The 14,664-nt window shown below is 30.2% G+C and overlaps 2 protein-coding genes across 3 annotated transcripts; both read right to left on the bottom strand.

Annotated features, from left to right (window-relative positions):
* Positions 1 to 97: 97 nt before the first annotated feature.
* LOC126659772 (uncharacterized) lies at positions 98 to 4,277 on the bottom strand. The gene is made up of 10 exons (XM_050353110.2): positions 4,172 to 4,277; positions 2,936 to 3,909; positions 2,522 to 2,606; positions 2,318 to 2,413; positions 2,072 to 2,224; positions 1,843 to 1,950; positions 1,598 to 1,717; positions 1,055 to 1,180; positions 882 to 965; positions 98 to 436 (listed from the first exon to the last, which is right to left on the bottom strand). Exons 2-10 carry the CDS (start codon positions 3,892 to 3,894, stop codon positions 311 to 313), a joined length of 1,857 nt encoding a protein of 618 aa, XP_050209067.1. The 5' UTR covers positions 3,895 to 3,909; positions 4,172 to 4,277; the 3' UTR covers positions 98 to 310.
* Positions 4,278 to 5,941: 1,664 nt separating this feature from the next.
* LOC126665063 (increased DNA methylation 1-like) lies at positions 5,942 to 9,858 on the bottom strand. 2 transcript variants are annotated; one of them, XM_050357759.2, is made up of 9 exons: positions 8,425 to 9,858; positions 8,192 to 8,333; positions 8,017 to 8,108; positions 7,563 to 7,786; positions 7,382 to 7,468; positions 6,838 to 6,937; positions 6,581 to 6,755; positions 6,310 to 6,442; positions 5,942 to 6,195 (listed from the first exon to the last, which is right to left on the bottom strand). In XM_050357759.2, exons 1-9 carry the CDS (start codon positions 9,787 to 9,789, stop codon positions 6,033 to 6,035), a joined length of 2,481 nt encoding a protein of 826 aa, XP_050213716.1. In that variant the 5' UTR covers positions 9,790 to 9,858; the 3' UTR covers positions 5,942 to 6,032. The 2 variants fall into 2 exon arrangements, with proteins under 2 accessions (XP_050213716.1, XP_050213714.1); XM_050357757.2 differs by having other exon boundaries at positions 5,943 to 6,195; positions 6,548 to 6,755.
* Between the last annotated feature and the right edge of the window lie 4,806 nt (positions 9,859 to 14,664).

Below are 14,664 nucleotides of genomic sequence, written 5' to 3' on the forward strand. Positions count from 1 at the left end.
ATTTCAAGTTTTCAGTGCTGTATCATTACATATTTTATGCATATAAAATTTTATCATCAGATCCATCAAACATTACATGAACTAATAGACAAGATAATTAAAACAGAAGTTCCAAATTTATTGAAAACTGCTATATCTTACAATGACAAGTGACCGATTCGCCTCCTTTTAACAAATCCGAAAATTAGAATGGAACAAACAAACACAGAAGTTTGGCAGAAATCTGTTCATAACAGAACTGAAAGCATGACAATGGAAACAACTTCATTCACCCAAAAGAAAACATTGATTAATGGTAAAACACCACCATTCATTTGAGGAGCGTCTTCACAATTGATTTCACATTCAGCTTCTTGAGATCCGTGTAGGATTGTCCACACCCAACAAACATGACCGGTGCACCGGAGGTATAAACCATTGACAATGCTGCTCCAACCTACATTACCCAAAAATGAATAATGGACAAAAAGTTCAGAGAGGCACGGCAGAAAGAAGAATATTAAAACAAGGGTAAAATGCAAATTAAATCATAAAATTTAGCATGTTTGGCAATTACAACACAAAACTGTAAATCTTATCAATATCAGACACAAACTACTATCAATCGTTTGCATTTGGAACACCGAATAATTTTACGACAAAAAAATATTGATGTGGATGCTGATAATAATATGTTGTTGGTGTTTCAATCAGCATTGTTTTGATAGAATATTGCTCGGTAATTGCAAAGGAATTGATAGTTTATATTTGACTTAGCTAAGATTTGAAGTTAGTGTTGTAATTGCAAAACACGATGAAGTTCGTAATTTGTTTTTCATTTAATCCTTAAAACAAAGCATGAAAAGGAGGGAGTGTTGACTGTTACTCATGGGATTCTATACCTTATCGTCAATCGTATCAAACTTGGTTAGCAGAATCCCATCTATCAATCTTAGGAAAGGTGAAGTAGAAAGGTCAGCTAATTTCTGCAGATAATCAAAGGTCACTTGTTAAATTTGATATGAATAGAAGTATTGGAAAATGAAATATTTTAAAATTAAACTAAAGACTGAACCTGATTGAACTTCGACAGTTGATCGACAGCATCATTTCCAACCAATGCCTCTCCAACAAACAAGACCAAATCTGGATTGTTGAGGTAAATAAGCTTCGAGAGAGCTCTCATTAATGGTTCATTGTCCTAAAGCAAACAGCACATGCATATCATCAGAAAAATAAGAACAGTTACAAAATAATGAACAAGCATATGAGCATGAAAGGTATATACTCATTACCTACCTAAATTCAACTCAATTAGTCATACTATAATCCCAACTAACTAGGGATTTCCACGAGGATAAAATTTAATAATGTTATACGATCAGGATATTTCCATAAACATGCTGCTGCTAAAAGATTCACATCCAGTCATGTATAATTTCATCATTTTAAGAATAACTTCAGTTGCTAATTGTAAGAGGAAAAAGAATTGAAATCTTCTTCCTCATCAAGCAAATTTAAGAACTGGCTGGAGAGCCAGTTGGACATCAACCAGAATATACACCTGTAAATACTAATTACAGGTCAACCTGAGCTAAAATTTAATCCCACAACATACCTGCATTCTACCAGCAGTATCAACAAGAACCACATCAGAACCATTGCGGGTAGCCTCCTGAATTGCTTCCTTTGCTACAATAGCAGGATCTTTTTCATAGCCCTTTTCAAATATAGGGATCTGCCACAAAAACATTTACATGTTTATCTTACAGTTTCTGAACAAAAAATCATATAAGCAAACAATCTACGGGAACAAAGCCCAGATGACCTTGCTTCTGTTAAGATAAAATGGCAAATTTGTACCTGAAGTCTACGTGCATGAGTACGCAGTTGCTCAACAGCTCCTGACCGAAATGTATCACAAGCAGCCATCATAACGCTAACATTATGCTGCTGAAGCCAGTATGCAACCTGCAAATGCAAAATTAACAAGTTGAGAAAACAGGCTAATGGGTAAAATCTTCAAATGAGCAAAATATATATATATATATATATATATGTATGTATGTATAGAGAGAGAGATCAGATGAACCTTAGCAAGATTGGTGGATTTCCCAACCCCGTTGACACCAACAAAAACAACAACATATGGTTTCTTTTGTTCCTTAGCAGCATGAACATCCCTCAGTATGTCAATAGAGCGCCTAGGAGTTAAAATACGAACAAGTGCTTCTTCCATTGCAGTCTGTATACATAATTCCATGGGATGTCAACTTATTGCCAATTCCAAAATGTTAAGAAGCAAAAAGAAACACAATTGATTTGCAATTTAACTAACCTGTACTGTTGAAGATATCCTCGTGAAAGATCCCAGCTTTTTACCTTCAAGACTAGCTGCGACTGATTCACAAAGCTTCTCAGCTATCTCCTCTGCCTATGATATGAAGAAGAACAAAACTTCATTAGCATATGGGGTGCAGCTCATAAAAATTAGCACAGAAGGAGATCATGCACAGGAAACCTAGTTGACAAGGAAACATACCACATTCTTGGTCATCAACCTATCCTTGAGAGCTTTCAGAGCTGGTTCCAGGTCTGACTTCTCCAAATTTGCCTTTCCAGCAATACTGAGACAAGAAAAAAAAAAAACAAATCGGATGAAAAACAACAAATTTCATCAATAAATATCACTAGTAGCTGTTCCTACTGGCATCTGCTAATTATTTGGTAGAATACTGAAATAATTCATCATTTCACAGAAAACTCTTCAAAACATCGGCAATCTTATATGTATAGATTTAGTTCATACATGGATCAAGGGAAGGGCTCTGTGTTTTCCACCAAAGGAGTTGCGTAAGAACCACAACAATAATGGAATAATTAGTGGAAAAATTAAAACGACCACATGATGATCAAAGAAACATACAACTTTAGTTTGAAAAATGTAAGAAATTACCTCTGAAACATGGAAGCAAACCATCCCTTCTTCTTAGCATCAGGCTTGGTCTCCTTTCCCATTTCCTCTTCAGACTCACTGTCACTGCTGACAATTTCTTCTTTGTCCATCATGCTTTCACCATGATTAGTTTCCACAACCTCCATATTCTCATGCCCATTCTCCACAGGATCTGTAAAGTCCAATTTAGACTCTTTGGGCGAATCATCCCAAACTCTATTCTTTTTCGCTATCTTTTTCTTTGGGTCAACCTTAGGACCCATACTAATAACAGTATCAGTTTTTTTTGCACCTTTACCCCGCTTCTGAAGCTTACTTACATCAAAAGCGGAAATATTAGAACTCGCATTTTCTTTACCGTTAGCACTAACAACACCTGCTCTAGACCTTTCATTATCAACAACATTACCATTGGAGTGACCATTCTCCAATTTATAAGCTTTCCCTTTCCCATCCCCATCTCCATCACCAGCATCATTCGATACACTCTTCTTATTTCCTCCATCAAATCCGCCTTTTCTCACCTGCACTTGCTTCTTGCTATCATTCAAAGCCTTACCCACTTGCTTCGACTTCTTCAACTCCTCAGCTCGAGCTTCTGCCTCTTTCCTAAGCTGCCTAAAAGTTTCATCAAAATCATTATATTCCATGCGTTTAGGATCATAAATATCCGAAAACGCCAGCTTAACCATAGCGAGCAACTCATCGACATACAGTAAATGGAGAATTTTTTGATAAACAGCAACAAAGACAAGACCAAGGTCGTTATGGAAAGTCCATTTAAGGGTATAAGAAGCACCGGAAACATCATAATTAAAAGAAGCAGCACCGGATCGTTCCTCTAAAAGACAGGATCGGATCAGAGTGTCAATCGGCGATCCTTTTAGAGCATTTCCAAGCTCATTACATGTCCAAAGGATTAACCCTCCTCTAGTGAAAATTAACAGCTGCTCTAACATCTTTGATTTTTACACCTAAAACACAACAACAACAACCTGCAATTAAATAAAAAAACTCGCAGAATTGAAAATTTTAACCGATAAACCTAAACAATTTAAAAAAATCCCCAATTTCAATCGATAATAGAAATGCAGAAATCACAAATCAAGACTAGATTACTGAATAATCAAATAGAAAATTCGTTATCAATATGCATATACGAATTAAAAGAATATAGAGATCACGATTTGTTAAGGAATTAGGAAATAGCGAAGAATTAAGATGAAACATAATTACCTTTTTTTCCTTTTCTTTTTCTTTTCTTAATTGAAATTTGAGAGAAGGTTTTTTTTTTTTTTAATTTACAAAAGAGGAAAAAAAAATAGAATAAAAATATGAATTGGTAATGCTTTGGATATTTATATGTAGGTGTTTGGCCGGTAATATTGACCGCTGACCTAATTTTAACTAATCCGCGATTTCTTAACATGGGCGGTTACATATACAGTAGTTTTTATTTTTTAAGACTGTAATTTCTTTTTTGGAAATCAGAGGTTGCCTTTTAATTTTTAATTTTTTTTATTAATGAAAGTAATTTATATACGTTCAATAATGAATAAAATAAAATAATTTTCTGTTATAGAAAATAATCTAAACATAATCAGACCATTTATTTATCTAACTTATTTTGTGATATATGAGTATATATATAAAAAAATAGTTCTATAGATTTGATATTTAATGAATTCAAATATTTATTTTGATTTTACTTTAATATATAAAATTGTAATGTCAAATAAAATAATATATATTTATAATTTTAATAAAAATAATTTTTTCAGTTTTTCATTTTTTAAAAATAATTAATTTGACTATTTAACTTTAAATTTATAAAATATAATACCTAATAAAAAAATATTTATTAAATTAATTTTCTTAACTGATTTATTTTTTATACAGTTCACAATCCATTTTATAATTAAATTATAAAATGTAATTGTTAATAAAATTGATTATTTATACTAAATATATATTAGTAGTATTAGTTAATAAAATCACAACACAGCAAAATTAAGTTATAGATATTGACATTATAAATTAAATAAAATTTTCCTACAACCATTGACATGTCATTTATTGATTGGCCTCTTTCAATATATTTAATATATCTAAAAAGTTACATTTTTAGTTCCTATATTTTATATAAAACTGTCCACATAACTTATGACTTCTAAAATTGTAAATTGGACAATAATATGATTATTTATTTCCAATTGATAATCTTTCTCTATATTTTTATTTTTTTAGACAATAGTGTTACATATAATAAAATTATAGTTGGGATGAAATTAAAAAATAGAAGTAATAAAGATTGTTAAATTAGTTAACTAAAATTTTTTATTAATATTTTTTTTTTAAAATAACATATATTTCATCCATTTTTATTTTTTAAAATTATGATAAGTTACACTTAAATGATTTTAAATAATTATTATAATAGTCAATTAAAATTTAGACTATATTATTATTAATATATGAGTTAATTTTTATTAATTTAATCTTTCATTCATGATAAAATGTTAATAAGAATTATAATTTTAGAAGTATTATTTAGAAAAATAAAAAAATAAAATTACTCTATATAATTAAAATATAACTTCTAACAAAATATAAGAACTAAAAATGTAACTTTGTAAATATATTAAATATATTGAAAGAAGCCAATTAATAAGTGACATGTCAATAGTTGTAGGAGTTTCCTACAACCAAGGTTGTAGGAAAATTTTATTCAAATTAATTTACACGCCACACCGATAAAATTATACCATATCAATAAATAATCTAAAGTTTAGTATTGCTATTATATAATTTTATTAATAGATAACTGATGAACAGAGTTAAATAATAATTTTTAATAAAATCTTAGAGAGTTAGCTAATTTTTTTACCTAGATATAGATAACCAAATACAAATTTAAAATATAATTTACATAGTCGGACACATGTTAATCACTCAAAATACATATCAATTTTGAACCTATTATATAGACAAAACAAATTTATTTACATGAGTAAAAATTCTACAAGAGAGTTAAAATGAGACACATTGCAGTACAATCATCAGAATTCGTAGGCAACCCTGGAATAAACTTTAAACCTCAGCTTCCACATGCTATCATCTTTGTTTTTCTTCGTTTGTAACATTTAAATACTTTTTCCAAGTAAGCTGTAGTGCAATCTAGACCGGCTTCACCTGGATCGGTTCCTGGGTCAATAAGCGCTGCTCCTCCGTTGCTATTGCTCGTATGAATTGCAGAAAACCTGCCGGAATAGAGATACACACTATTCAGAATTCAGTAATTACATTTCCGAGAGATATAAATTATGTCACGGATTAGTGACGGAAATTTTGTCACAATGAAGCAAGAGACTTACTCTAATTCCTGGCATTTGGCAATTTCGCTTCCAATTTCTCGTGCTTGAAATACTTCAGAGACAGCACATAATACACCAAGTTCTGTGTTATCACCATTTCCACTAGCATCAATGCATAATACAGGCTCAGCTTCTGTAAAACGGAATCAAGAACATGTCAGCATTGATAAAGAAACGGCAAATATTTAGATTTTCCAAGTCATTAGGCCTTATTTTAAAATGAAGTTATTGAATAAACCTGGTGATAAACTTGATTCTGTAGAAGGGAAACCCATTAACAGCTTGTGGCACATCACAGTATCCTGAAAATCCAAGAATGGGTACTTTACAAGCTGCAATCTCTCCGCTTCTGTCAATTTCGAAAATCCGAAAGAACCAGTCCATGTGTTTAACACGCTACGAACAGCTGGTAAAATCATTCTCTGGACTCCTAATTCCTTCAGCTTCTGAATTAACAAAAAACAATTATTTAGAATATAAATTAGACTTCACTCTTCCTGAAAATTAAACACTTCTGGAGGTTATTACCTTTTCCAGGACGTTCATTAGTATTCCGCACATTCCGTGTCGGCGGTACTGAATTCTAGTGGCGACGAGCGGTATTTCTGCCACCTTGTCTCCATAGACCCTTCAACAAGCCAAAAACACAGTCAAATCCCCAGTTCAGGACATTGTAATGATAACATATGTTGTACGGAAACTTGTCCAAGTCCTATATTTTGACATTTCATTTTTAGAAATAAAAACCAAATTCTGAAACTTTCTATTTATAAAATATTACAAAATGTGGTTTAGTCATTCTCCATTTAAATTAAAACATTATCCGTTTTAGTGCAACATAAATCCTTGAAATCTCAAGTTCATGACATTGTAATGATAACATATGTTGTACGGAAACTTGTCATGTCCTACATTTCGACATTTCATTCTTAAAGACGAAAATGTTATTAAAATTCTGAACCTTTACATTTATAACATATTGTTATAGAAATATATAGTTTAGTCGTTTTTTCCATTCGAGCATTTTCCGTTTTAGTGCAATGCAGAATTGATGTCTAGCAGATTGTAGTACCTTACTGTAGCCACTGTAATGAATTCATCATCTTTCTGCAGGAGAACTGTATAGAAACCTCGGAAATTCAGACGGTGTAGGTCCGACCTGAAAATGTTGAAATAACAAGAATTAGTTTCCCTGTCAGAAAGGAAATTTGTCCAAAGAAAAACCGATTATTTTCTGTAAAAATAGGGCTTACTTTTTACTGAAAATAACATTTTTAAGAATATCTCCCTTGGTGTAAGGTTCTTGAACTGGTTCAAAACACTCGTGCACCATATCAAGTGCGATTTTCAGCTTGCTATAGTTGTCGATTTCAGAATCGTCAGGTTTATGATTATTGGCTTTTAACAATGTCCATGTAAGATTGTTCATTCCCACTGAAATTGGTCTTCCTAAAAGCTCGTGCAGGCCGGCAAAAATCTGCACGAATTGCACAATCATTAGTACTTTATTTTCGCAGATCTTCCTGGAACGAGCAAATGGGAAGACAAAATAGAAAATAGGCTTCATTCTGAGCAATAAACTTTAACAGGTCATAACTTTTGACTGAGTTGGAATTACGGCGCCTATAATTTAGCAAATCGAAGCTGATTCAGAGATATACGCTAATTACTAAGTTTATCAGTTAATCAGGTAGAATTTTTTGGTACCTGGTCACACTTTTTGCTGCAAAACCAATTTTCTTCAGTTGACTTTTCCGAGCTAACTTCTGCTGATCCGTTCGTTAAGCATCCGATATGATCTGCAACAAATAGGCAAAGGCGATTATGACAGATATTACCAAATGTTTGATAAGTAGTTCAACAGGATGGAAAGTTGACTAACATTTAGTCTCACATTGAGCACAATTCATAACTCCGTTATAATTATTGTTATACACAGAATGTTCATCTTCTGGTTTTAGCTTGTTCTGGTGACAAATTCCACAGCAACATGACGGACAAAACCAATCTCCATCAGGAACATCCTGTACAATTCCAGAAAAACAAAATTAAAATTGTAAAACACGCTGTAATTCATAATTTTACTTGCAATTAAGTCTTAAATAAATGAGTTACCATTAAACCGAGGCATTTTTGGTGGAAAGAGGATGGACATTGATCACATAAAATGAGATCACCACCATAGTGACAAACAGAACACACGTCATCATTCTCATTCCGATTCCTACTCATCAATCTTTCGGGTGAGTCATCATCGTCGTCATCATGTATTAGTTTCATCTGGCATTGTAGCAGAGATCTTCCATCTTCTAGAAAGATATTAGCAGCTGGTTTGTAATATTTGCCAGTAACATGAAATTCAAAACCATTAAGTGTATACACTTTACCACAGCAATTACACTTAATCCCTCCGCCACTTATACACCCTTTCGCCATTGCAGGCATATCCAATCTTCCATAGTAGTATACGTTTTCTCTTACCGATAAGACATTATTGTCGACCAGCCATGTCAGGATTGTTCGACACGAAGAGATAGCAGTTACCCCATTCTGATGCTGAACTCTTTTAATAAAACCCCTAGTTTTCCTCCAGAATTTTTCAGATTCTGATACGGGTTCTTGATGAACGAAGCAAGAAATTCTGCCTGATTGCTCTGGCTGGCCATCTATGATCTGTTTCGCAGTTTTCCTGTCGAAACCTCTAATTTGCCTTTTACTCGTCGTCTTTGACAATAGTTTTTCAGAATCTGATCTGGGTTCTTGATAAACTATGCAAGAAACTTCTTCTTTTCCCAAAAAACTTGTATCTGATTGCTCTTTTTTGCCAACTATGATCCGTTTCGCAGCTTTCGTGTCAGGATTATTAAAACCTCTAGTCTTCCTTATTTTTGTCGTCTTTGACAATAATTTATCAAAATCAGATCTGGGTTCTTGATGAACTAAGCAAGAAACTTCTTTTCTCAACAAACTTGTACCTCCTGACGGCTCTTTCTCGCTAACTATGATCTGTTTTGCAATTTTCGTGTCAGGACCATCAAAATCTCTTATTTTTCTTATTTTCTTCGTCTTTGATAACATTTTATCAGAATCTGATCTGGGTTCTTGACGAACTAAGCAAGAAACTTCTTTTCTCGAAAAACTTGTCCGTTCTGCAGATTTCGTGTCAGGGTTATCAGTTTTACTAATGACCTCTTTACAGGCGACTCGAAGAGAATTATACTGTTTACCTCGCGGGGATATATACCGCAACTCGCGTCGGCCGCAGTGATTAACGAATTTGAAAGTCCAACCTAAAGCGGAGAGATGCTTTTTGGCTCTTAGGGTCATAATTCCGACAACGCCTTTTCTATTGGTCTTTAGAATCTTGGCTCTGTCTTGAAATAAACCAACTTGGAACCATTCTGTGATTGCCTCAGGGCAGTATTCAGATTCAATATACACTAAATCATCTTCCATGGAAGAAAGCTTTTGAGGTTTCATGGAAGAAAGCTTGGAGGTTATTGCAGGGTTTATGGCGCTACAATATAGCTTTAAGATACAACAAACAAAGTCTAGAGTTAACAATTGTAAATTTTATAACAACTTAGTTAGAGTCCAATGATTATTTTATATCCTCATCGTTCAAAACAAATGTCTTTTTCCGAACATTATGACTTAACTAGTCGAATACCCGCGCAATTGCGCGCGATAAATATAATATTATTATATTAAAATAATTATATCAAAATTTATTTTATATTTATTTTATTTAGGTAAAAATATTTTATATTACATATTATTTGGAATTTAACTACCATGAATGGTAATTGATTATTTTCTATACATTATTAATACAACTAATTGTAGATAAAATTGGATCTAAAAATAAAATAAAATTTTACATTATCTTTAAAACTAATAAAATTGTATAATAAAAATTCTTAATTTTTTTGTATTTTGTTTATTCTGTTTTAGATTAATTCTAATAATTGATATGTTTATAAAATAAAATGTCTATATTTAAAAAAAAATCACTTCTAAATTTCTTTTGTTAGATTTTTGGATTGATCTCTCCAAAATACTTTTTTTACCTTTGGTATATTTGATCCTGAATTAGTTTAATATGATATTTCAATGAAATAACATATTTATATTTTATTTATTTTTAAATTTTTCACTTCTATAAAATATATTAATTGGATATTTGGACCGATCTCTCCAAAAACCATTATGTATTTCTCAGTATTTTTTTTTCAATTTCTTCTTGTGATGAAGCATTCTCTTTTATATAATTAATAATAAAATCCAATTTTATATTATAAAAGGCAAGTTTTTGTTTTGACTTTTAACGTAGAATTCGAATAACATGTTAAAAGTAAATAAATGATATTTTTAATATTTTTAAATAAGTTTATCTTCTCTGCAATTGATAACAAAATTTCTTTTACATCGTAAAGGGTAAGCTTTTAAATTATTAATTGTAACATATGATTCAAATGACATGAAAACTATAAAAAAAATTGGTCTTTAGGATAATATAAAAATTTACAAACTTTACACGGTTTATTATTTTAATCACGCCTTTAGAAGATTGTCATTTTCATACACTAATTACTGGTTTTTTCAAACCGATATATCGTTTTAAAATCCGGTGAAAATTGATGACGTGTCACTATCCGATTCGTTCTGACATGTCACTATCTGGTTTCAACTCAACTATTTTCACCGGATTTTCACTCGGTGTATCGATTTGAAAAAAATGACAGTTGGTGTATGAAAATGACGATTTTTAAACGGCATGATTAAAACGACAAAACGTCTAAAGTGATAATTTTTTATGATGTTTTTTTAACTATATGAACATTATTAAATTTGTAATAAAGATAATATTGGAGTTTCTATAGTTTTAATATAATTTACATATCTAGAAGCACGAATCAAAATTCTTCTTACATAATTAAATTCGCTTACTCAGGCGGATTAAATTATATGGTATATATATATATATATATATACACACACACACACATACACCACAATCTCAACACTCGCTTGCTTAGGTGAATTAGTAATAATCAAATTGAAAAAATTAGATGAATCAAAGATTTCAATGTATGATACTTTACGGTACTCATTATTTTATATCATAAAGTCTGTATTAATTATTAATGTGAAAATGGAAAAAATGAATAAGATAAGATAAATAAAGGAACCTTAATGATAAACTTTCCTCGTTAATGCAATATAGTACAGATATGTCTAAATTAAAAAGGAAAGATGAATTTAACAGTACAAATATATGGAATGTTATTTGTATGATGTTTTGTATGATGTTTATCTACTCGACTTGAATACATGATTTTGGCCCAATAGATTGCGGCCGTTTTCATTGTTATTACTTACTATCAATTTGTTTTTTAATCCAACAACTCGGTAAGCAAAATGAAAAGAAAAAAAATTTAAATTAATTTTATATTAAAAACCACCAAAAAAATCTTCGGCGATATCTATCTTTCTTTATTTTCTTAAATTTAATATTTTATAAGTTTTTTGTAGGTATTTAAAAATTATTTTAAATAAAGAGTTTGACAATTTTAAAATTAAATTTGAATTAATTTTGGAGACTCATTTTAGAGATTTAATTTATTGAATCTCTATAATGGACTCTAAGAATTAATGCAATAAGGGAAACTACCAATTCAGATTTGATCACTTAGATAGAAAAGTGATGATGATAGTTTTACTTAATCTATAATATTTACAATAAAAATATACATTAATAATTTTTTTTTTTCAAAAATCAATAGTGTATATATCTTTAAAGTCTGTACAAAATTATATCAGTAGTTTATTGCCGTAAAAAGGTTATTAATAAAAATTAAAACCTCATTTAACTAAATAGCTTGTATATATAATGAGTTTATATAAATCAAAACTCTTAAAACTAATCTAATAAAAATAAGCAGTTAAAATTACTGATTCACATGTGTATTTACTGTTTATAATTTGTTTTTTTAGAGAATTATTAGGCAAAGATTTTGCTTTTAAAATTATAATATAATCAATTAAAAAAATTATTTATATAAGTAGTTTAATAAAAATGGGAACTCATAAGAATTCTCTATTTGGTGAGAATCAATGAGAGAGCTCTGTTGGTCCTCTCAATTATATAATATATAGATATAGATATAGACTAGACGTAAGTCCCGCGTATTTACGCGGAATCAAATTAATAATTTATTTAAATAATAATTTATTAAAAAATATATATAAAAAATGTGAAAAAATTTCATAATATGTGGACTAATAAAATAAAAATCTCTTTTAATGTTAATAATAGATTATTCGAAAATATTGATGATCTCTAATAGTAACATTCTTTTAATAATAATTTTTATGAAAAAATTCTTTTTGGGGAGAATTAATGTGAGGTTTCCGTTGGTCCTCTCAATTATATAGTTACAGATTTTAGTTACATGGGTTGAGATAATATCAAAAATAGCTTAATCAAAAAATAATGATTACGTTCATATAAGAAAAAATCACAATTATAATAGAAATCTAAAGAGACCGAATAAACGACAATCAAAGAAAATTAGCATGTAAGAATTAGTTGAAAATAATTTATGTGAAATGTTTAAAAAGCTCCCAAATGTTTCCGAAAGTAATTACCGACGTTCTGAAAATGATTATTCAAAGGCTATTACAATTAGATCAATTATCTTCTTCTAAAAATAATTATTGATAGTTTCGTATATAACACAACTCCAATTATGATCTACAAAATAAGGGAAATGAGAAATCTAAAGCCTCACAATAAATTACTTGTCTCATCCAACATGTTCATGAAATGATTCCGCACTAATTTTAAATTAATAAGCAAGACAATGTAAAAAATAATATAAAAGGCAACATAAACTGAAATCATTTTTCCAAACCAAATCATATAGTTGTATTATTTAAGCAAATTTTCAAACCAAAACTGAAACATGTTCTAAACTGGCAATTTTATCAGATCAAAATGTATAATGTTTAAGTTCACAGATTAGTTCTACTACATCGGAGTAGCAATGGAAATTATATTAAAAGTTTATTTTCATTTTGGAAAAAGACCTGCTAAGATGGGCAATGCCATTAACACAATTTGATACATGATTTTAGTTAAACTTGAAGACATGTTGGTTAATGTAATTTTTAATTTTTCTGAAGGAAGCTATTGAAGGAAAATTTCAAATAAACGACTGATATATTATTATTTAAGTTCAATTTTTATATAATTCAATTTCGGTTTGGTTATGAGAAATTATATTGGTTTATTTTACTTTATTTTAGTTCATTGACCGACGCACATGGAATAAAGAAAAAGGGCTAAATGTATAGATTGGACCCTCTCGTTTTGTTCGGTTTTAAATTTGGACCTTAATAAACTTCTTTTTTTCGATGGAGGTGCTTAACGTTATAAAAATATTTCACGTTGGACCTTCCGAACCTAAAATGCAAGATGTCCGTTATTGACTGGCTAATGTGAACCATCGAACCTAATACGTCAGCACTGAGTTGGTCAGTCACTAACGTTAAGTACCTTTATGGAAAAAAAGTTCCTTATTATCCAAATTGAAAACCGAACCAAACGTGAAGGTCCAATATGTACATTCAGCCAAGAAAAGGGGATTGTGAATAAAAAAAGAATACTATGATATGCAGTTAGAAGAAACTTTGACACTGTAATTTTATGATGGTTAATAAATTGAGAATTCATTTACAGATAATAAATTCAATGTTTCAATATGCAAGCAAATATGGTCTAATTAAAGGTTTACCTGGAGTTTTATTGTTTGGTAGTTTGTGAGTACCATTGGAAGCCGAAATTCACAGGTCTATAAATAGTTTTGCTAGCATGCAATATAAAACGACATAAATAGATTAATTTCAAAGATTTCACATGCTATGTTATGGGTTATTTATGACTAACTGTTTTAGTCTTTATTGGATGATTTTTACTTTTTTTAATCACCAGTTGCTAGATTTTTAACTTCGATTTTTCTTTTGGGTTTAAGAGTTGGACATAAATTGAAAAATTTAGGTGGTAAAAGTAAATAGTGTTTTTAACAGGTAAAATAGAAATTATGATAGTAATTTAGGGGTTAAGAGTTGGATATAAAATGGAAAATTTAAAGTGGTAAAAGTAAATAGTGTTTTTAACAGGTAAAATAGAAATTATGATAATAATTTAGTTAAAATAATTAAATTAAAATAAGTGGTTTAGTAAAATTGGAAACTAATAAGAATGCTTCTTTTGGTGAGAATGAATGAGAAGGCTCCGTTGGTCCTCTCAATTATATAATATATAGATAGATTAATTCCGAAAATGTAAAA

This window comes from Mercurialis annua, linkage group LG1-X (genome assembly GCF_937616625.2).
Source record: "Mercurialis annua linkage group LG1-X, ddMerAnnu1.2, whole genome shotgun sequence".
In the NCBI taxonomy this organism is placed as follows: domain Eukaryota; kingdom Viridiplantae; phylum Streptophyta; class Magnoliopsida; order Malpighiales; family Euphorbiaceae; genus Mercurialis; species Mercurialis annua.